The following is a 24,258-nucleotide window of genomic DNA, read 5'->3' as shown; positions in this document are numbered from 1 at the left end:
ACTTGATTTTGATATGGTCACGGTCATGGCTGTACTTTTGTGTGTGCCACTTCTGAAAAATTCAGTTCACTTCTTGATTAGAGAGGCTAGGCTGGACTCTGAAACCCACTACTCAGTTGATTTGTTCAGGACTTGGGGGTCATGCCAACACATGCTGACTTTCTTCCAGCAATTAGATCTTCAAGTAATTAGCAGACTTTGTGGGATGGCAAGTCCAGATTCCCAGTAAAAGCAAACCCAGATGGTGAACATTTTACTTGAAATTCTGGGCATTGTGTTTTGTTTGCTGATTTACTATGATATGCTCCTACCCTCTTCGCCCTCACTATCATTCTGCTTCTGACCTCATTGTCCCTGTTCTCCGTGTTCCTCTCCAACTTTCCCTCCTACCTCTCCCATCTCTTCTTCTCCTCTTTTCTTTCAATGTCCCTATTCCCTTCTTTTGGCTTTCCCACACCCTTGCTCCTATTAACCCAGCCTCCCTCCTGCCTTTTCCCCCACTTTTCCGACCCCAATAATACAATTTAAAAAAATCCTACAACAAAACACCAAATCAAGCACACACAAAACACACTGTGAAAGTTATATGACATTTACCACCTGCGATCACTCTGCTTCTATGTTGCATTCCTTTCCTTACTCTTTGCCTTCTCTGTTTAGATTGCAAGCTCTTTGGGGAACATCCTTACTCTATGTTTGTACAGTGCCTAACACAATGGGGTCCACAATTCAGTTGGGACATCTAGGCACTGCTGTAGTAAATTGACTACTATTATTATTGACAGATCTTGGACACCTGAATTTTGCTTGTCAGGCAATTGCTCTGGGCCAGCCATTTTGCGGTCAGCTGGCCAAGAGAAATGAAAGACGATGGGTGATAAAGGACACCCAAAATACTAACAGTATATCACTTTAGAGATTGTAGTGGACCTTCAATAAGATTTCTAAATAAAGTTAGATGCTTTGGGTTTGTGATTTATTTTTAAGCTGAATGTCATGCCATACTCTGGCCTGTCACATTGGAGTTTTTCACCACAGTAAAGGACATTAGCTTGCCTCACATTTTTACTAGCCTTGGCGGCAGTGGAGATTTGGGGTAAAAAGCTGGGGAAAAAAAGAATACCTTCTTGATGCAATAACCTAGAAGTTGTCCATTTTAACAACTTGGAACCTAAGGTGGATCATCTAGTGTAGCTTCATGAGACTATCACACTTGTCTCTCCTCACCCCTTCACTTGTTTTTGACTCTGACTTGTTGTGAGATACTGAACTGATATTGTAAGCCATTCAAAGCTTGCTTTTGTGAGGCACTTAGCACATATTGGACACTCAATCATTGTTTAGATTTGAGGTGGATGTCCACGTTTCAGTTGATTACTTATCCCTGACAGCCAACATTTTCAGGCACCCAAAATCCATGCTTAACACTGAAATAAAAGGTCAGAGTTTCAAAAGGTGCTGAACTTCCCTTAAATTCTGACTTCAAATGGAACTCAGGATACTCAGCACCTCTGTCATTAGGCTACTTATTCAGGTACCTAAACATTACTATGGGTCCATAACTTTAAGCACCCAACTTTGAACATTTTGGGATGAGGCTTTAATGTGGTTTGGGAACATGGTTAAAAACCAAACTGGTTCATCTACACAAGAAGACTCAACTAAAAGATTAAAGATGGATTCTGAATCAATGCATCTGGCAACAACAAGAGGCTATGCGACTCCCACAGCTGTGAAAGAGAATTTTATGAGTACCAAAAATTGAAACTATATAGAGTTTTCAACCTCAGATTGAAAACATAATTACAGGAGAAACAGAACTACTGTAGCATACTGCACTGCCCAAAGGTAATTCTTTCAATGTACAGGCAAACTTAAAAAGAAGATTCCTGTCTTTTCTCACACAGTGGTTTAGTTTATTACATTCAATGATGTCACAATATCCATTCTACTCAAATATTACTTCTCTAGTAAACATAGAATTACATCTGACATTTCTGGACAGATATGTTTCACTTAAAATTGAGTAAAAAAATTACACAGTTGTATTCTCACAGTCATTCAATGAATCTTTTCTAAAGTTGTGGAAATGTCAGATATTATAAATCGCCTAGAGTTGAGATTTTCAATAAGACAAAAGAGCTGAGTGGGAAGCACTGATGAAAACACAACAAAATGCAAAGGAAAGCAGAAAATTAATAGTGTCAAAAATTTATGGTCTTTCTAATACAACTCCCTGGCTGTAACAATTTTTAAAGAAACTAAAAAGGCAGCAACTGCTAATATTTCTATAAAAGGACAGAAGTCATGAAAATATTTGTAGGAAATATTTTAACTGTTCTTTAGTTCAAGAACAGGGAAAGAGGCAATGCACATCATGACAAAACCACAATAGTCTTACCATATGAGTGTTGGTTGTCATTAGCTGAGGTTAGGAAGAGAAGCAAGTAGCAAAAAAGAAAAAAAAAAGCAAGACACAAATAAAATAGACCAAAAAATGTTAATGTGTAAATAACTAAAATGCAAAAGGTCCTTAAAAATTTATATTCATGTCACTGTACCATAAGTAGAAACAGAATGTCTTAAATGACGTAAAATATATAAATGTTAAACATGTAATTCTAGTCTGTTCTATTTAGGCTCTTGCATGGTGCCCATCACAAGGATATTCAGGTGTCTATCTTTTAAAAATATGCACAAATGAATTAAAGGAGTCAAATTATCAATATATATTGATGAAGTAGGTGTTAATTATGAAATAGCAAATTCTTACCGGATATTTCGAGTTCAGGTTATAAACTCCCTCCCCCACCCCACCCCCAACCAGCATGCAGCCACATGCTGATTACTGATACATGGTATTTTAGCTATATAATTCTGTTTCTGTTAAAAACAGTGTTACATATCACTCCTATCTCACTGCCAACCATAAAACAGTTATCTCTACAGGAAGCCTTTATGACAATAGTTGGTTATTTTTAATGAATTACGCCTATGTAAATGATAATTGAACATTTGGGATTTTAAAAGTTACAATTTCTTCATTTCCCAAGTCTAACTTTGATCAAACTAAATACTAACCTGTCCATTGCTGGTCACAGTTGTGTTGTCAAACAAGAAATAGGCACCAAAAAAAAATACCACAGCATCAAACAGTCCCAAGAATGTCCAATAAATAAATACACGCCAGCGCAGAAGAGCATTCTTGGTAATATCCCTGAATAAAACAAGACATATGCAGTCAGACTGGCATGCTAAAAAGATCCAAGAAATATGAACTCAACAAATTATTTTGTGAGAAGAAATATTTAAAATATTGTATTTGGAACACAGTTAGACATTTCCCATGTGACAAGTGTCTACCACAGGGGTCGGCAACCTTTCAGAAGTGGTGTGCCGAGTCTTCATTTATTCACTCTAATTTAAGGTTTCACATGCCAGTAATACATTTTAACGTTTTTAGAAGGTCTCTTTCTATAAGTCTATAATATATGACTAAACTATTATTGTATGTTAAGTAAATTAAGGTTTTTAAAATGTTTAAGAAGCTTCATTTAAAATTAAATTAAAATTCAGAGCCCTCCGGACCAGTGGCCAGGACCTGGGCAGCGTGAGTGCCACTGAAAATCAGCTTGCGTGCCGCCTTTGGCACGCGTGCCATAGATTACCTACCCCCGGTCTACCAGATCCACATTCATCTCTCTCCATAAGATCTACGACTTTTGTCTAGTCTCCTCCACTACTCGTTGACTATAATTCTACCAGTTCCCACTCTGATGGTAAATTCTGTATTTGTACTGTACCAGTCCAAGTTAGATTTCAATCTCTTCAGGGAAGGGACATGTTTAAAGTACAAGTTTTGTAAAGTGCTGTGCACAGTGATGACCTAAAAAGATATGTAATAAATTGAAACACTAGAGGTCTCTGGAGACTTTGCTTTCTTTTCCAGGCGGAAACTTATTACTACAATATGGAATGTTAACAACATAGGTGCAGTCATGCTTACCAGAATCGAAGAGTATATTAACATAAAGAGTATTACTAGAATGCTTTTCTTTAGAAAATGTGATTGATTGTTTGCTGGACAAAAGTGCTTGGCTATAGTAAATTTTCCCCAGTACATATGAATCTGAATGGTACTGGTTTAATTCTCATACATGGAAAATTGGGACATGGCCTATCATAAAATGGGTCAGAGCAAAACTGAAATGAAAAATGTGAATTATAAAGATCTAAACAGTACTTGGAAACAAAAGCACTTATACACAGTCTCCCTTTCCAACACTGATCATATCAATCAATATTTTCACCCAAATACCTTTTAAAAAAAAAACTGGGCTCAGGACTGTCTTAAATTATTTTTCATTGTGAGTAAATTACCCCATTCATTTAAGAGCAATTTTTTCAAAAAAATACATCACTATAAATGGCTAAAATAGCATCATATCTCATGTGGCCTACAATAATTTTGTGCTATTGACTGATAAAATAAGTTCAGAAGATCAGTGGGCATTAAATATGCTATGCTCTCAAAAGCCAAACAAAAATGTCACTCTCCAAAACAAGCATTTAATTTTTTTTTTAAATTGTAAGGTGTAATAAAAATGAGTTTTCAATAGCAGTATGTAATATTACCCTTAGGATCTAAGAGTTCACCCAACTGTGAAATAAATACCTGGAGCCATATCACACTTTTCAAGTTTATGCTTTGGGCATCTACGATTACTCTCAAAATAAGGCACTGGTTTTGCAGCTACAGCAATCCAAACCAGGCACTCATCCTAATGTGAACTGCCAAATGCAGTTTATTGGCACAGATAGTCATCCAACTGGCAGCAAAGAGTAATCTAAAATAGTTTTAGCATTATTGTCCTGCAAACTAGTCAACATTTTGCCGTTGACTATTTTGGTTTCCCTGCGAAAGGATCTTGGGACATGTAAAACTGATGGATGTTTCAGGGAAACACTATGGCAGATTGCAAGCAGGCTTAAGGTATTAACAAGCAGCAACAATATGCTTATGGGGCTTCAAAGAAACTTGTTCACATGGTGTCTATTTTGAAAAACATGTTGCTGCATAAAAGATATCTTTGACTATACCAACACCACTCACCTCTGCAAGAAACAAGGAACTCTCTGATGGAATTAGATCCAGCAAAGAATAGATTTAAGGAAAAAGGAGGGAGAAACTGCAGCTTTCAGTCTCTCTTTCCCCTCAAAAGAAAATACTATACATAGATATATAGTGTGTTTTGTTTCTAGGAATCTGCTGTCCTCCACAGAGGGAGGCATTAAACAATACTAAAAAGAATACATTTTTTTCACTCTGTAGGGCAATAATTTTCTACTATAATTCTGAACTTCTGTCTAAGATTGTACATGATCTACAGAGTTTATCCAGCTATTGAAATATATATATATATTAGGACTGTCACGTGATTAAAAATATTCATCGCAATTAAATCACACTGTTAAACAATAATAGAATACCATTTATTTAAATATTTGTGGATGTTTTCCACATTTTCAAATATATTGATTTCAATTAAAACACAGAATACAAAGTGTACAGTGCTCACTTTATATTTATTTTTATTAAAAATATTTGCACTGTAAAAAACAAAAGAAATAGTATTTTTCAATTCACCTAATACAACTACTGTAGTGCAATCTATTTATCATGAAAATTGAACTTACAAACGTAGAATTATGTACAAAAAATAACGGCATTCAAAAATAAAACAATGTAAAACTTTAGAGCCTACAAGTCCACTCAGTCCTACTTCTTGTTCAGCCAATTGCTCAAACAAGTTTGTTTACATTTGCAGGAGATAATGCTGCCCGCTTCTTATTCACAATGTTGTCTGAAAGTGAGAACAGGTGTTCACATGGCACTGTTGTAGCTGGCGTCACAAGATATTTACGTGCCAGATGTGCTAAAGATTCCCTTCATGCTTCAAGCACCATTCCAGAGGACATGCGTCCATGCTGATGACGGGTTCTGCTCGATAACAATCCAAAGTAGTGTGGACCAATGCATGTTCATTTTCATCATTAGAGTCAAATGCCACCAGCAGAAGGTTGATTTTCTTTTTTGGTGGTTCAGGTTCCGTAGTTTCCGCATGAAAGTGCTGCTCTTTTAAGACTTCTGAAAGCATGCTCTACACCTCATCCCTCTCAGATTTTGGAAGGCACTTCAGATTCTTAAACCTTGGGTCGAGTGCTGTAGCTATTTTTAGAAATCTCACATGGGTATCTTCTTTGCATTTTGTAACATCTGCAGTGAAAGTGTTCTTAAAATGAACATGTGCTGAATCATTATCCAAGACAACTATAACATGAACTATATGGCAGAATGCGGTAAAACAGAACAGGAGACATACAATTCTCCCCCAAGGAGTTCAGTCACAAATTTAATTAACGCATTATTTTTTTAATGAGCGTCATCAGCATGGAAGCCTGTCCTCTGGAATGGTGGCCGAAGCATAAAGGGGCATACGAATGTTTAGCATATCTGGCATATAGATACCTTGCAATGCTGGCTACAAAAGTGCCATGTGAACGCCTGTTCTCACTTTCTGGTGACATTATAAATAAGAAGTGGGCAGCATTATCTCCCGTAAATGTAAACAAACTTGTTTGTCTTAGCGATTGGCTGAACGAGAAGTAGGACTGAGTGGACTTGTAGGCTCTAAAGTTTTACAGTTTTGTTTTTGAGTGCAGTTACGTAACAAAAAATATCTACATTTGTAAATTGCACTTTCACAATAAAGAGATTGCATTACGGTATTGTATGAGGTGAATTGAAAAATACTGTTTCTTTTGTTTATCATTTTTACAGTGGAAATATTTGTAATAAAAAATAATATAAAGTGAGCAGTGTATACTTTGTGTTGTAATTGAAATCAATATATTTGAAAAGGTAGAAAAACATCTAGAATATTTAATAAATTTCAATTGGTAGTCTGTTGTTTAACGGTGCAATTAAAACTGCGATTAATCACGATTAATTTTTTTGAGTTAATTGCATGAGTTAACTGCAATTAATCGACAGCCATAGTATGCTATATACATCTGGTCATTTCCAAAATATTTCCAGAAGTACCATCTCAGGTTCAGTGCATCTAATTGTTAGAGGATGTTGCACTTCTTATATCGTGCACAGTGGAAGTAGTGAATCACTAATGGTATTTTAGAGGAACATTCCAAAAAAGACTGTCTACAAATGACAAGCCAAACATTTGGGGCTAAATGATTACCTTTACCTGTACAGTGAAGGTTCTCTCTTGAGCATCTCTGTACTGACATGTTGTTCCATTAGACTGTACAAGAGGATAGGAAGAGATGTGAAGCTGATATTGTACAGTGTTAGATACGCAGTATCATATAAAGGCTGCAGATGGAAAAAAGAGTTATATTAACCAGTTATATTTTCAAACACAATACACCATACTATGCTTGATTTAACAGGAGAATGTTGTCTTGTTTAGAGACACAAAAGCACATTCCTTAAAACGAAGACAAATTCCACATAGCATCCTTGGATGACTGTTTTTGAGATAGGATAAAAGTCAGTTTTCACCCAGGTTCCTCTGGGCAAACAAGTCAATCAAAATTTGACTTGACAATAGTCAGTGGTCCCCTCACAATGTTTCAGCTGTGCAAAGCGGCTGTAAAGCTGCCCTAGCTGGACAATTGATTCCCCTGGTGGGGGAAATCTCTGTCCGGCATAGCCAGCTCCACTCCACCCCCTTTTCACCCACCCAATGTAGGGTAGAGTTCAGGTGTAATGGCTGGAGTGTTGCTACATTCCAGTAATCCTCAGATGACATAATGGTCACTTGTGGGGCTATAGCTAGCATGTTTAAGCTAAAGCAGCTCTAGAGAACAGCTTGAATAGGGGGATCAAATCAGCTCCTTGACAGCACAAGGGACTGGGCATGAACCAATCTTTTTCTCCCCTTCTCCCTGTTCTGGGTCTTATTCTAGGTACATAATGTTTATCATCATTAACAAACCTATTCCTTGCCTCCTATAAAGTGAGGGTTTCTTCCAGACCCTGCCTCATGATCAGCCTATGCCCTGAAACATGTGCACTGAAAATCCTTACTACAAAGGCTTCTCCTTTTTTTTTTAAAGAAGTGTTATTTTTCATGAAAAAGAATGGCAAATTTTGCAGCCAAACTTCATCAACACATGCTTTAACATCTAGTATTAGCCAGAGAGTGCTTCACAAAATGCTAGATAGGTTTCAGCGCATCCCTAAAATTGAAAATAGTTTCACACTCAATTTTTTAAGCTCATTGGAGCTTTACTGTGAAAATCTATGAAAAAGGTCCAGTCGGTCCCCTTTTCTTCCAAGTTCCTGAATTTGTTTTCATCTCCCTTACTTCATGGGAGGAGAGACAAGGAGCCTTCCATACAACTTAGATAGCTGAGAACAGCCGAGGAAGAGCAAAGAAACAAGAACTTAAAAGAAAGAGGACCTGGCCCTCCCCCAAGAATACCTTATTTTTCTCTTTTGGAGAATTAGGTCCCTAAACTGGTGTGTTTATTTTCCCTTCTCCCACCCCTGATTTCCATGGTATGGGCATCTGCATGCTCAGCCTGAGAGAGCCCCAGATCAGGCCAGCTGCCTTCTGCACTTTCACCCCTGCCTCAAAAGACAAACCGTTCACACCCACACCTTTTAGATTTTCTTCTATCCATGCTCTGTGAGCAAAAAATCAATGGAAAGATTGAACTGCATGTTTTCCATGGAGATTTTGCTTTCCACAGCTAACTCTCAGTTTTGTGTTTTCCATTAAGTCTTTGACTCAGAAAATAATGTGGCTTTTCTGATAATTCATCAAATTCATTTCAGTAACAGTCATGAGAGCTCTTGAAAGCCACACTAACCAAAGGTAATAGCCTTCTTTAGAGAGAGCTGTAAGCTAAACTAATAGCTTTTTCAGCCTACCTGGTCCAGTAAGATTATACAGCATCCCAATGCTTTTAGTTAAAAAAGGCCAAAGAGAAGGTTTTACAATAAGCAGAAAAATTAAAATGCCTGACTAACCTGTTGTGAAAACCCACAGAAGAACTGGTATAAAAACTGAGGAAAAATGAAGCAGACATTCTGGAAGACAAAGTGAGAGTTATCAAGTGATGCACAATCAACAACATATATCACGCATTATTATAACCATGTATATTATAATATCGTATAATACTAATTGTGCTGCACACAGAATACAGAAAAGGCTGTGATAGATTTATAGAAATAGGGCATTCACATTCTCATTTTACATTAGCACAGATAAACACAATTTTGAAATAAAAATTATAACTACTCTGTCAAGTTGGAGGGAAAAGAGATGCTACATGGGGGTGGGTAGGCACAGAAGACAGAAAGAGGAAAGTAAGGTCATATCAACAATGGGATTCAGGTAAACTAGTTTCTGATATACTGTGGCCAGTCAGTGTGAACATAAATAGTAAAATGGGTTTCTCCATCCACATTGGTCAACTGAACTTAGAAACTGATTTAAGTTAGAATTACGTTAACTTTTAAAACACTGGTCCTCAGACTTGATTTAAAAGGCACTGTAGATGGTGCCTAGAACATGGGTGGGTGGGGGGCAGGGAAGGAGGGAGTTGCTGGAATACATATGGGAATAAAGATTAAAGACAAAATGAAAATTTTATTTTTAACCGTATTAACGATCACACAGTGCATACAAATAAAAGCTGTTCTGCCTCAGAGTTTGGTGACAATGATACTCCTGAGAGCATTCTGCATCAAAAAATTAAAAGTTCTGCATCAAAATAATTAAAATTCTGCACACAATATTTTAAAATTCTGCAAAAATTTGCAAATTTTATTTCACAAATAAATGTGGAGGCTCCAGCCTGGCAGTGGAACGAACAGACCACTGGCTGCACAGAGGTGGAGGATCACTCTGCAGCCTTCCCTGCCTGGGACACGGACTCAGCAGTGAGGCTGCACCCAATCCTGACACAGCCTGCCCCAGAAAGATCCCAGGGCCCTGCCCCTCCATGCCAGGTGCACCAGGTGTGGGCAGGCAGGCTCAGCAAGGCAGGATCCAAGTGTGGAGGGACTTAATGTGAGGGAATCCAGATATGGGTTGAGAGGGTTCTGTTTGCGGGCGGCTCAATGGGGGATCCGGCTGTGCGGGGGGTGGGGGGATCTGGATGCACAGGGGCTTGTTGCGGGGATATGGGTACAATGGTAATGGGACTCGCAGGGGGTCCAGGTGAAGGTGGTTGGGACTCAGTGGGGCAGGGTGTGGGGGTCCAGATGCTGGGGGAGTGGGGCTCAGTTGGGTGAGGATCCAGGTACAACTGGTTGGGGCTCGGTGGCGTGAGGATCCGGGTGGCTCGTTGGGGTGGTCCAGGTGCAGGGGGAGTGGGGCTCTTCAGCGGGGGTTTTGAATGTGTGTGGGGAGGTGAAGCTCGGTGGGAGGGTCTGGGTATGAGGGGGTCTGGATGCATGGGGATTTGGTGGACGGGGGAGCAGCTCCCTGTACAGAGATCCCTCCCCTTGCAGCTGAGGAGTGATGGGTGCAGGAAGCGGGGTGGGGTGGGTGGGAGGAGGGGGAGTTTGCAGTGCTTCCTGCAGCCGGGGGAGAAATCTGTGAGTAGGTCTGACCCAGCCCCGGATGCCGTGCAGGGGAAGAGGAAGTCCTGTTCTCCCCAGCCCAGCCGGGACTAGCACCTGAGTCCAGTGCAGGGTAGGAGCTACCTGTTGGGTCTTCCCCAGTCCCGCCTCTTGCCCCACAGTGATTTACCTCTCTGATGGCTGCCCGGGGCACCCGAAACACTGCTGGGGAGGGTCGCATGACTGCTCTTGTGGCTTCCCTTTGCTTCCCCATCAGAAAGTCATTTTTCTGCGGGGAAGCAAAGAAATATGCGGGGGACATAAATTCTGCGCATATGCAGTAACACAGAATTCTCCCAGGAGTACAATGAGCAAACCCACCTGGGGATTTGTATCTAGGAGTCAACAGCATTTTCTACAGTTGAGGGTACCTATTATATATAGTTAGTTAATACCATATGCATATTTGCGGATTACATGATCCTATCCTACCTTATAAAAGAAGTATTGCACAAGCTCTGATATTCTAACATAATAAAAATGCCCATGAACAAGCAACATTTTTTTCAAATGTTTAAATTTAGGTATTGCATAGTCACTATTTCTTGCAGCTTGACGGCCTTCTTTTCCAGTGATTCCTAGAAGAAAGAGTTGTTAGAAGCCGTTCAGAAAGCTAATGAATTATTTAAAACATACAAAAATACTGGCAAAGTTGCAGGGCACGTGGTGATGTTAATTTATTATTAAATTTCATTATACCTTATAATTAGCTGGAGTGTATAAAATATAAACATTAAGAAAATGGGTAATTAATTGTTTGAAACAACCTCTTTTTTTAAAATTATATTTATTTCCTTTTAAATTAAAATCTAGACCGCACACTTACCTATACCAACGTGTGCTTCTAGAATCATACTGACATCATTTGCTCCATCACCAATTGCTAATGTGATAGGGTGTTCCTTTGATAATTTAATCAATTTTACGATCTGAAAAAGAATTAGCATTAAAAATCTCTTTCCTGACATGTTTACAATTTGGTTACTGTGCTGTGAGATGGCATGTGGTGTACAGTTAATTAAATGTAAGCAACATGCTTACAAAGGAAATTCTGTGAAAGTGAAGAAAAACAGTTTTGTCCAATTCAATTATTATACATTATAACCAATAGATTTTCTTTGGCTAGAAAAAGCCTTGAATATGAATAGTCCTCTGGTTTTATAAGCATTATCAGTGCATTGTAAAAGGGGTAGGGGAGAGAGACTGTTGAGGAGACTAATGTAGAAATTATTCAGAAGTTTTGTTTATGCAGTCATCATCTACAGGCTGTGAAAGCTTTAATTACAATAATTCCCAAGGTACAGACTGTACATTTTCAGTAAAATCCTAAAAAAGAAGTTTTTATTTTCTCAAATGCTTCCTAAGCCAGTAAAGTTGCTTTTCTTTTCTTATTTCTTAAGGAGAATAGTTTTCTTGAATATTAATCTCATGATCTATTCCATGACTGGCAAAATGAATATCAAACTTGGCAATGAACAAAGATAATAGGGTTGTGTAAGTCTTTCGAATATAGAAGACCAAATATGGGAGAACAGATCCATCCATTTTAACTAGCAAGCATTATAATTTTAATAAACTGGTCTATTCAAACTAAATACTTATACAAACTTCCCCAGGATGAAAAGAAGAGTGACTAAATACATTAATTAGACTAAATGAATGTGCATGTGTACTGTACATGAGCACTAAAACAAAAATATGGGGATTCAAGATATTTATGTTCCCATGTTTTGTGTCATAAATATCAACATGCTTTAAAGTTTCCACCCCTGGAGTTATTAATAGTTTACAAACTGAACTCCAGGTAAAACAGAGTTTTGAATCTGGGAATATCTACAGCAAATTTATATGTTTATGTTAACATCAATGAGAAAACAGGAGTCAGAGAGTATTTCAAACAGTTTACACCATCTATCTCTTCTATCTGGATTTTATTTGTATTTAAAAAACAAGAACTAACACTCCACAATAATAGGTAACTCATGCTTCCAATAGTATCATGTAGTATGAGTAGAAGATGAAGCAATTGGTTCATTAAATATGTTTCATTCACCAGTATGTATCAACCATAAAAGTTGATCATATACATAAATCAAAATCAGGTGCACAGCAGGGTTCTCTTTTAATGTGCCATTACCTAATTGCTTTCTAGCAAAAATTCTCCTCTCATTCTTTTTCTAATTTTTTGCTTCCATTTTATAGGATAGAAAAGTGAAAGATAACATTTTAAATTACCATAATATGTCACAAACAGTAATGACTTTCAATATTTACATAGATGCGTAGTTACAAGTAATTGATCATGAAACACAAACCTGTGCTTTCTGCAAAGGTGCCATTCGACAGCATAACACTGCACTGCAGTTCCTGCAAATTTCAAGAAAGCGCTCTCTATAGTTACCAGAGCTCCCATCTTCTCTAGGTTTCATTATTAATGATAATGCTGCTCCATCAATAATTAAACCATAATCTTGCATATCAGTTGAAAGTCTGTTGAGGAAGAAAATGCAAGTGAAGAGCTACTGTAAAAATATATATATTTTGAGTTTTGATTTGGAAAGAGAAGGCGAGAAATTTATTTACCAAAAAGCAACATTAAAAGGGACGTTACCAAGGAAATATACTTAAAGTGAAAATCCTTCTATGCTGTTCCTGGCAAAATATTTTTAAATTCTAGTTTACTTTTGACTCATTCTGCTTATTTACTTTTGCATTTCACCACCTAGCTTGGACAATGAAACTAGATTGATTCTGTTTCATTTATGCTTTGACTTCCATGCACTAGTATAATGCTATTGTGTTTGGGTTTCCAGCACTGCAGGGGAATGTTTACAACAAAAATGGAAAAAAAAAAAGCAGTGGTTTTCAAAACTCTGTAAACATTTACATTTATAATAGTTTTTTCCCCCAACACCTCCTTCTGTCTCCACTGCCAACACACAACCTTTTGTTTATTTTTGACAAAAATAGACTGCCTAAGCTACGCATTATAATGATACATTATTGACATATTAAAAATTTCCCTCACATGCGTACCACCTTGCTACAAGTGACACCTGGAAAACAACAGCAGCATTAAAGTAGCACACTATTAAGTCAGAATTAACTAGAAAATGAGGTACCCTATTTATTAAGAGCTGACAATGAGCTTGAATGCTTGACAGGACAATGAAATATTTTCATTCTTAGTCTAGTAGCCACTTAGCCACTCAACAAGCATAATTCAATATTCTCTGGTTCATAGTATCTTTTAAAAATAAAAATAATATGTTTTTCATAACCATGATCTTTTTCCATGATCTATTTTTAGCAGTGGAATGGTTAAAATAATGCAAGTCATATGACAAGCCAGAGGATGAAGAGTGTAAAGATTTTTTGCACGTAACAAGCCTAAACGAGGTATTAGGTGCTATACAGTAATTCACACTCTGGCAACATAAATTGAGCTACAGTATATTGCTGCCATTGCTGTTCTAACAACCATTTAATTAAATTATGAAATGCCCACCAAATCTTTTCTTGGCTTGAAAGCTGAACTTTCTACATACCCGGAGAAGTTGTCCCTGGTTAAGCTGCCACTGTGCTTTAGGACAGTTTTGCTTAGGTCAAACAATACATCATGTAAACTCTGTTCCTCAATTTTCTTTGTGGTTAGCTCCAGTAGCTGTGTGTTTCTTCTGAAGAGTTTGCAGGCATAGCATGTGGCAGCAGCAGTCTCCATTTTGTCTCCGGTCAGAACCCAAACTTTAATGCCAGCTTTCTGGAGTGCTTCAATCGTGTCAGCAGCTTTTTCTTGCAGCCTGTAGATATCAATTGACAATAAATATTGATAGACTGACTGGAAATGAGAAATTCAGGGTCCTTACTAAAAGGTTTCCATGACACGAACAGTATTTCAGTAAAAGGTTTTAGACACAAGAAGTTTCTAATATGATGAAAATCATAGCTGGGAATCTGAAAATGCTTAAAGACAAAGATCAGCATGTTATAAGTAATGTGTCTTGCCATTTTAAAGCTACTCAAAGGTTTCTGTTTTCATCTTTATTACTTAAAGAATCGGATGTTTCATCTCACCAGCTCCAGAGCATGTACAGACACAAAACATATCCAGTATCTTCAATTAGTTGTGTTAAAAAAATGAAATATCTAAGTTGCTGGGTGATAAAAGTCAGACATACACATGCCCCTCACAGCACCCAATAAGTGTATCTTTTGCTCCCCTCACAAACCCTAAAGATTCTCACTTCATTTCCTCAGACTGCCCATCTCAGAGACTTGCTTCTCCATGATCTTCCCTCCAGCAGATGAAGGGTACACAGGAATACCACCCAGCCCTATCACACATCAGTGCTGTCCCCAAAAGTGTGAGATTCGCTTTTTTGTTCCCCTGGGGCTCCACAGCCTTCATAGCCAGAACTAGTGACAAATGAAGAGGTCCAAGCAATGTCTTCTGAGCAGACCTAATCTTGCTGAGTTTTGTATGCGCTTTTCCGCATGGAGTGAGAGATTTTATATAAACTCCATAAAAAGCAAATTAAAAGAACATTATTATTGCAAAGCTAAGCACTCCAAACTCAGGAAATGCCAGAATTAAGGTAGATCATGCAACCTTAATTATGGTCTGTGTGTGAATATACAGTACAGTCTGATTAAACAATTCTAGGAATATGCTGACTTTGATATAAACCAAAATGTTCATTACCATTTGTGATTCAAATAAAATGAGTATAGAAATACTTGGGTAATATTCACGACATGTTATTCTTCAAAGTTTTATTTTAGTATGGTATCTATGACTGAAAGAAATAAGCCATATTTAACATTTTTATTGGTAGTAGATCTTAGTCAGAAACATAGTAGTAAAAGTAATAATTTGCAACACTGATTATCTGAAAATACTGATTTCTGTGTATTTATTATGCATAACTGAGAATGTAGTTAGCTAATTTATAGGAGATTGATACAAATAAAGAGATTTGTGCCTAATACAGAAAAGGAGGTATAATTATTGCACCTCTGGTTCAATGCCTCTGATAATAGGCACATCTTCCCATTTATCACATCATTCAACATAGTCAAAGCAACATACTTACTGGTCTTCAACAGCTGTAGCACCAAGCAAAATAAGATCTTTCTCTATCTGCTCATATGCCTCTGCCAGTTTCTTTTCCCGATCATGAAGGGCTAGCTTTGCATTCTGAAGCAGCTTGCACACACTATCATACTCTTTGCGTGTGAACTTTTTATATGCAACACACAATGTTCTCAGTCCCTCCTAAAGAATATGATAAAAACAAAGAACAATGTTTATACTATAAAAGTCTTAAACACCATTAAGAAAAATTCTGAAAATAGAAGCAATTAATATTATCTAATATTTATGATTAATGTGAAGAGTCCCTCTTTGGCTCCTCTATATCAGTTTAGGGCTCTATTATGACTATATGATCTGCCAGAGCAAGAGGCATCAGGATGTTATGCTGCCCTGAGAGCAGCCTGGGAGAGACATTGTGACCCTCCAAGTAGGGAGTAAATTGTATTGGGTCTATACCCACTGCAGCACACGCTGCCTGACGTGCTAAGGCAGCTATCCTGCTGAGTCCGTAGGATAGGTAGGTGGAAAAGCGTGGGAAACCAAGGCTATATGTTCCCCTTTCTGACCTCTCCTACCTACCTGCATGGAGCGGGAAATGTACTTGCTTTGTGGAGCCTGCTGCCCCTCCTCAGCTGCTACCTGCAATGTGGGTAGCTGGTATAAAGGGGTGCTTCTCACTCTTAATCCCTTGTGCTGCTGCACAAGCAGGGCTAGAATTTGGCTCTTGGCTGGTCCTTACATTATATACACAAATATTTAATTTGTAGGCAAGCATTTTGGTTTATTAGAAATGTCCCTTTAAAAGGGAATCAAGTTTATAATTTTTTCAGCTGATTTTACTCATATATTTTCCATATTAAAAAGATCAGTTTTAAAATTCTGATTCATTTGCAGAGATTATCTTTAAATATGTACAAATGAAAAAAATACTAAAACTGTACAAAAATAGACCTCACTTTTGAGAGCTATAAACAATTGTCTAATCTAAAACAATGCATGTTTCTCAGTAACTCCTTATACACTGAAAGGGCAGGCATCTTCCAATTCTGAGATAACTAAATATTATAGTTATATTATTTTGTGACGTTAAGCCCAAAATACCTCAATGTCATGATAATCTCAATCCTATATTTACTGCACATATTTTCTTGATTTATAATAGTTTAATTCTAACAGAAGAAGAGAAAGCAAGCACATACGAAACAAAGCAGGATGTCAAGTATCTCATTAACAAAAGGAAACCAAATAAGAAGCTACTTTCTTGTATGCACTGGTCTGGTGAACGATCTAGTTCAGTACCTTTTTCACCATAATGTTACACTTCAGCAAATGCACCAAAGTAACTGGACTGAAAGTCAGGTGGAATGACAAGTGTTCAGAAGGCCATACAACAAGAACATTTTCCTTTGACCATTTTCGATGCAAGTATGATCAATTATTTTCTTGCTGGTGTCAGATATTGTTAAATATTTATGTAGTGCCAAAACTTTGAATGGTACTTTACTGAGAATTATAAATGGCACAGTCCTCAAGGAGTTTGCATACTTATTTAGAGAAACAAATAAAATGAAGATAAAGGAAGAAGCAGTGAAAGGAGGGCCAAGGATTAAGACCAAATGATAACATGAGTCATGTTATGTTGTGGTTGAATTATATAACCTGTGATTTTTTAAATGAAACTGAGGTAGCGCAAGAAGGATGGAGTGGATAGAACAGGAGTGGAAGTGAGTGACAGAAATCAGGGTGAAAGAAATGGGTTTTGAGGAGGCATTTGAAGATGACTGAAGGTGCTTGATACATTACAGAGGGAGGTCATTCCAGTTTGAGGAATGAGTGGGTGGGAACAATCAGCAGTTAAGAGTAGGCAGATTGCAAAGTCCGAGGTGGAGAGGGTCAAGAAGATAAGTATCATGTGTAGGCAGGAGTTCTCTCAAGCTTTCAGTGACAAAAGTTTTTAACTTTACACAGAAAGAGACAAAGAACCAATTAAGGGACATGGTAAAAATAGCAAGAAAAGTTAATTACAGTTGTAGATTGCTGGACAGTCTAAGAGTTGAAGAGAGAAATAAGAAAGTGCCAAAAAACCTCCAACATTTCCAGTTAGAGAGATGGGGAGGATAGTGGAGTTATCAATGGAAACAGAGAAAGGTGGGAAGTGTTGAGGGAGTGATGAAAAATTCAGTTTTTGCCATACTTAATTTAAAATAAGTACTATGACATTCAGGAGAAGATATCAGGATGAGAGGAAAAATACATGAACCTAGACAAAGGGGTGAGGTCTGGAATAAACAGGTAGATCTGACAGTCATCAGCACAGAGGTGACAAGACATCATAGGAGTCAACAAGATCACCAAGAGAGTAAGGGTAGAAGGAGAAAAGGAGAGAACCTATGGCAGATTCTGGTCACCACTTATAGAAATGGAGAGGGAAGGGAAGATGATCCTCTGAAAAAAACATCAGTGAGGCAGAAGAGCCAAGAAAGGACAGAATAACAGAAGCCCATGTTAGAGAGAGTGGTGATCACAGAGTGAAAAGGCAGGAGAGAGAGAGAGAGAGAGAGAGAGAGAGAGAGAGCATTCCATTTTTATTTCAATTAAATATTGGAACTTGAAAAGAGCCCTCCTGCAATGCAGCAACTGAATTTGAGGACTAGCAGTAAAGCATTTCACTGTGTGTAAATATCATGCGTTCACCTTCACACTGCACTACTGCAGGGGTTGCGTACTACTATATTTTTGTATTGGCTCACAATGGCTTGTGGCTTCTGTTGCTGATGTACAGTACTGTAAGCATCCCGATGACTGCCCACAATACCTAGATCAATGGTTCTCAACTGCGGGTCTGTAGCCCCCTGGGGGACCGCAAGGCAGTTTCAGGGGGTCCACGAAGCAAAGCCGGCATTAGACTGACCGGGGCCTATGGTTGAAGCTTGGAGCCCTGAGTCCTGGCACCCACTGGGGTGGAAGTTCTGAACCCCCCTGGCTCAGCGGCTGAAGCCCGGAGCTCTAAGGTCCCCCTCTGCCCCCAGCTGGGCCTTGGAGTTTTTATAGCATGTTGGTGGGGGCCTCTGAAAGAAAAAGGTTGAGAATCCCTGATCTAGATCACATCCTCCCACTCCCTATTTGTCCTTGAAATAGCAGAGCACAGTGCCAAGGATAAAAACAAGTAACAATCACCAAAAATGAGTTGGAAATTTTATGGCAACAGAATTTCACTTGATCACCAACACTTCCAGCCTTGAGATATGGATATTGCTCTCCACAGAACAGTACTGCAAGAGTAGTAATTATCATACCCCTTGTAATTTGGTGTTTCCACTTTCTATCTTGATCATGACCAGGAAGCACAGATTTGAGTATATTATTTTGGTTTGGATTACTTCTGATTTGATCTGAACTGGTTTACATATCTTTAGAAACAATAGTGCTATTTATGACAAACTATCATTGTAAGTTCCCTTTGTACTGTTAAATAGTACCTTCAATGTAACCTGAAAAGTTAAAGGAATTTCCCATGAATCTAACTAACAAATATATACAAACAAGTCTCTTACAGTTTGATGGGCATTACTGGACAATTCTGCTCTATAACATAACCTACCACTGTTACCATTTTGGTTTTATATATTTTAATCCATGAGTAGAATTTATTGAAACAGAAGGTAAGTAACCTATGTATAAATCAGAAATGCAATATGCTCTTTTTTTAATTATGTCCGTAAGGAGCCATGAGGAACAAAGCCAAGAATGTTTATTAATAAAGTGATTAACTCATCTGAGCCAGTGCCCAGAACACAGTTGCCAAAGGTGACTGGATTCAGTTTTTGAAGAGGAAACAACATTATTCCATTTTTGGAAGGGAACATATACATAAGAGGATGAAATTCCTCCCTGTAGATGATCAGAACAAGGCCAATGCATTAAATGCCACATAACCCATTTACAGGTCTTGATGCTGGCTCTCTGCACAAAGGTGAACTTTACCTAAAAATGAACATAAGAAAATGAATGTTTTTTTTTTGCTTTGTTAGATCAACAGGACTGTCTTGCTTGTACAGAAGAGCAAGTCAGTTAATTGGAATTGGAAGGACAGCAGGTCTTGCCCTTGGTGTTACTGTACTTTGCCTTAGTAAATCAGAAAATCCTAGCTCCTAATCTGAATGTTTTAGGCTAATCTTCCCCTGGCTAAAACTTGGGCAGTTTGTGGCTGTAGTGCTTTGCCCATGAACTTCGATTATAAATTTGTACTCATCATAGAATCCTCTATATTTTTTGTACTTTTGGTATTTAGCAATTAACAACTACAACCACCTCTCAATTTAGTTTTCCACTTTGAGACAGAACACATTAATAGCCACTTCTTGAAGAAGTTAGCTTGAGATGAGGCTCTAGTAATTTTACTCCTTCCAGTCACAACAATTTGGGCAACTAACTTCGTGATTATACTGACAAATTGATCTTGCTTCTTGTAAAAAGTGAATTCCATTTTCCCTAGCAGTATATTGTCCTGGACACAGAATCTGAAGTGTTATTTTAACGTTAGTCAGTAAAGTCTACATGACAAAATGAATAATATAGTTTTAGTAATCTTTCAAAAAAAGAGAGGGAAAGGACCAGATCAATATTGAAAGCATGACTCAATCTAACTGTTCCAGTTTAGTTGACTGCTAAGACTAGATTCCAGTAACGACCTTTCAAGTTGGTTCAAACTTTTGTACTATGGACTATATAAGAATAAGGAAGCGTTTTATTTCCCAGTTAAATGACGTTGTCAGAGGGAATATATTTTAAGTGGGATTTAATGTTATTATGGAAGATTAATCAAGCAAAATAAAGATAGACCAGCTCTCTACAAAGTTACTTATACGCAATCCAAAAAGGACAATCATCAGGACATCTATGAGATACCTATCATTTATCATAGCATGAGAGCCAATTTGCTGCCTGTATGCTCTTGCAGAAGCTGCTATATTTAAGAATTTGGCATAAATGCAATTATCCAGGATGAAGAAATATTGAGGCTGAGGGTCTTGATTCTCTCTCAGACTCTGCCAGAAGTCGGGTGGATATAGTATATTAAATTGCTCTTTCAGTTTCATTAGCTTCTTCCACCTCTAAACAACCATCCTCTCACAGGGGAGAAAGCTATTTTATATAGTAAAGCTTAGTAATGTGCTCTGGGAAAGAGTTTTAAAGAGGAAATCCACTTTTCCTCTAAAACAGCAGATAACATTGATGGACATTTCTTCACTTTCTGTAGTAATACCTGTTTTCAGTCTGAGTATTTGATGCCAATCAATGCTATCTTATTTTAAGAGCGATAATAATATTTAATTTAAATGGCCTTTGTTGTTTTTTTAATGGCATGTGAGACAAGTATTTATAACCCCATATCCTATCTTTCAAGTAACCAAGTTGGATATTTTCCCCAAAGGAATCAAGCAAGCTCATACTTCCTTTTTAGTGAGCAAAAAATGTATGTACAGGCATTGTTGTAGTATTGCTTCCTCATAACAAGAACATTTACAGCTAAATTATGTTCTAATGGTTTCTCTCTCAGGAGATCTTGTGAAGTAATCTAAAGCCAGTAAAACTATCAGATGCCAAAGCTGGAGACTGAAAATGGGGGTGGGATTTTCAATAGGAGTTTTACCACTGACTTCAATGGGGAAGAGTTAGGCCAAAGCTGAGCACTTTTTAAAAAACTCAACTTACACTGCTAATTAACTAATTCTAGATAACTACTAGTTAGATTAGCCTCACCACATAATTATCTTGTAAATATTCTTCAAAATAGGGGTTCTTAGTGTTTATTAGGAATTGGGGCAAAATCACACCTCAGAGGAAAGGGGGCAGAGGAGAGAGGGGGCTCACTTTTGTCGGCAGCTACTGCTACAGGGGCTATGATGAAGAGTAATCCTTGCACTCAGAAGGGCAGAAGGACTTTAGCTGCGTCCAGGTCTGGCACAGCGGTGGAGGCTCCCTGAACCCTCCTCCCCATTTTGGTACACAATGCAGGACCAGGAAATACCATTTGATATTTAATCTTACCACTGCATTGCGCTCAACTCTTGATCGTATTTGGTCTATTTTGCCTTCTGTAACTCTAGGAAATATAGATGAATCTGCTCCCTTACAAAACAGAAAAATGTCACCTAAAAGAGACAAAATACGAAGTTTAAAATGGTTAAAATTTATTTTCTTAATTTTTTTTAAAAAACAGGTTAAATATCTTTAAAGACAGTTTCTTCAGACATACATTGTTCTGAGAGCGCTAATTACCATCTTAAAACTCCAAAGCATCACTGAAAGAGCAGAAAAGAGCAAAGCATGAAGAAAAGAACACTCTGGTGAGACCCAGTTGAATTCAAAATCAAGACAAAAGATCACAAACCACTAACCCCCTCCCCCGAAAGCAAAGCAAATTCAGGATATGATATTTCTACCTGCCACTGATCGGACAATCACACTCATTCGCCTCCTTACAGAATCAAAACTCAACATCTCTAACAATTCAAACCTGAAAGAGAAAAAAAACATTTTGAAGTAAGCCTGTTTTTTCACATAGCTAAGCTTGTTACTGATCCTAGATAATAATTTGTAAGTTCTGCCACATGGAACAAAGTAAGATGCAGTCAGTTAAGGAAAAATGGGTGAGTCCCCTGGCAACCAGACCAGGAGTTTTGTCTGGATAATGACTGCATGATGGAGTCCAGTATCCAGTCACTGACAGCAGCCAGTACCAGAGGAAGATGAAAGAAACCCTGTAACACAGGGATATGGAATATACTACTCACAGGGAAAGTTTCCTTCTAGTCCCCAATAGCTAGAGGTTGTCCTATGCCTTGAAGTATGAGGGTTTATATCCCTCAGATGTTTTAGGATTTTTAAAATTTATTATAACACTGAATATTCTTGTTGTCCCCAAAGGAAAATGACACTCCTACCCCTAATAAATCCCCACCCAACACCAATATTTCCCTCAACCCAATGATTCCCCTCTATCTTCTCCATACCATTCATTTAATGTATTTTATCAGGTCCCTTCTTAATATTTTTTTATGAAGTAAAGAGTCCCAATTTTTTTTCAATATAAACATATCTTTAACCCAAGTTCTGACCTCTGAAAGGCCCTTCTCCGTAAATATTTTACTCAAGAAAAATGCTCTAATCATTAGACAGACCACATCATATTGTTTTCACTTGTTTAATCAGAGAATTTACTCAGTTCTATGTTATTACAGTCTGGAATTAAAAAAAAAAATCATCTACGTAAGGCCACAATACTACTTTTGTTTGAAGTCAATGGTACAAATCTAGCAGGAAGTTGAATCAGGCTTATGATTGCAAAATGCAATGAAAATTGGAATAAGTCCAAGTATTTTTTAGTACTTCCATACTTCAACTGCCAAATTATTACTGTGCCTCCATTTGCTTATGAATTTAGTTATAAATATCAGAGTCCTATATTACTTAACAGGAATGAAACCAATGGGGTACTATACAAATAGGATTGTTTAAAAAAACATATGCAAACAGATGAAGCCATATTAATTTTCTATACCACATAAACACCATTTTGCCTTGGACTATCTTGTTATACCTTTGCCATTTTCCCATTTTTCCCATTACATAGTTTCTCAAACTGTCAGAGTAAGTGAAAATAGAAAACGAGAAGTCCTGTAAATTATAACTATCAGTAAAACATTAACCTTTTTCAACTAAGTGGTTTCTTATTTCTCACAATTTTTGGTTTACAAATGAATATACTTAAGGAAAGAAAAAATTGCTGTATACACTATTGATAAAATCCATTTCCTCAGTCCCAACCAGTTCACATTTCCACAACCACTCACCTCTCAATATCATTTTTTGGATTTAAAATTTCCATAAAGTTGTCCTTCAGCCTTAAATATGTGTAACCAAGCCTGCAAATTTAAATGCAAATTCAGACAAAAAGAGATTACAAGTAATACATTTATAATTACGCAGCTTAGCATGTTGTAAGTACTTAAGAATTAACTTTATCTTCTGAAATAGAAATAGCCTGTTTTGATTTCATTCATGGCTAAGGATTACTAATGTATGCTGAGAAGATAGTCAACATCACGTTTATATGATTCTGTAAAATTGCCTATTAATAATATTTCTCTGCTGAAATATATTTTCAGCTTCAATTAACTGAATATCCATATTCAAAATTATTTTGGAGACCTAAAAACTATCAAATTACACACATACCTCTGTATTCCTTCAACTAAAGCAACTTCATCAGGTGATGATGATATATACACACAAGATCTTCCAGACAATTGGGCTTTCTTTAATCCATCTATATTGTCATCCTCTTTCACTTGAACAGTGTGACAAAGACAAAGAGCCCGAAAAAATAGCTCCTCTCTCTCCTAATAAATAAAAAGGAAAGTATTGTCATTATATAGTATTATTTTGAAAAGGGATAAGAAAAATGAAAACAAAAACAAAAGAAAACCCAATCTTCCTT

At 37.4% G+C, this 24,258-nt stretch overlaps 1 protein-coding gene across 3 annotated transcripts in view; it reads right to left on the bottom strand.

Annotated features, from left to right (window-relative positions):
• The window catches only part of ATP11A (ATPase phospholipid transporting 11A), a 46,800-nt gene extending 22,668 nt beyond the window's left edge, over positions 1-24,132 (bottom strand). For 2 of the 3 annotated variants that reach the window (XM_026647578.2, XM_026647582.2), the window contains exons 1-12: positions 23,997-24,132; positions 23,612-23,683; positions 22,202-22,275; positions 21,807-21,910; positions 15,754-15,935; positions 14,209-14,460; positions 12,976-13,150; positions 11,487-11,589; positions 11,093-11,238; positions 9,059-9,118; positions 7,266-7,393; positions 3,082-3,217 (exon numbers count right to left, since the gene is read on the bottom strand). In XM_026647578.2, the coding sequence (XP_026503363.1) occupies positions 3,082-3,217; positions 7,266-7,393; positions 9,059-9,118; positions 11,093-11,238; positions 11,487-11,589; positions 12,976-13,150; positions 14,209-14,460; positions 15,754-15,935; positions 21,807-21,910; positions 22,202-22,275; positions 23,612-23,646 (1,395 nt within the window). In that variant the 5' untranslated portion in view covers positions 23,647-23,683; positions 23,997-24,132. The remainder of the gene's footprint in view (positions 1-3,081; positions 3,218-7,265; positions 7,394-9,058; positions 9,119-11,092; positions 11,239-11,486; positions 11,590-12,975; positions 13,151-14,208; positions 14,461-15,753; positions 15,936-21,806; positions 21,911-22,201; positions 22,276-23,611; positions 23,684-23,996) is intronic. The other variant, XM_026647577.1, reaches the window with a different exon arrangement.
• Positions 24,133-24,258: the final 126 nt, after the last annotated feature.

The sequence above is a fragment of the Terrapene carolina genome, unplaced genomic scaffold, assembly GCF_002925995.2.
Source record: "Terrapene carolina triunguis isolate 2854851 unplaced genomic scaffold, T_m_triunguis-2.0 Scaffold21, whole genome shotgun sequence".
Lineage (NCBI taxonomy): Eukaryota > Metazoa > Chordata > Testudines > Emydidae > Terrapene > Terrapene triunguis.
This window is presented reverse-complemented; position numbering and strand designations above follow the sequence as displayed.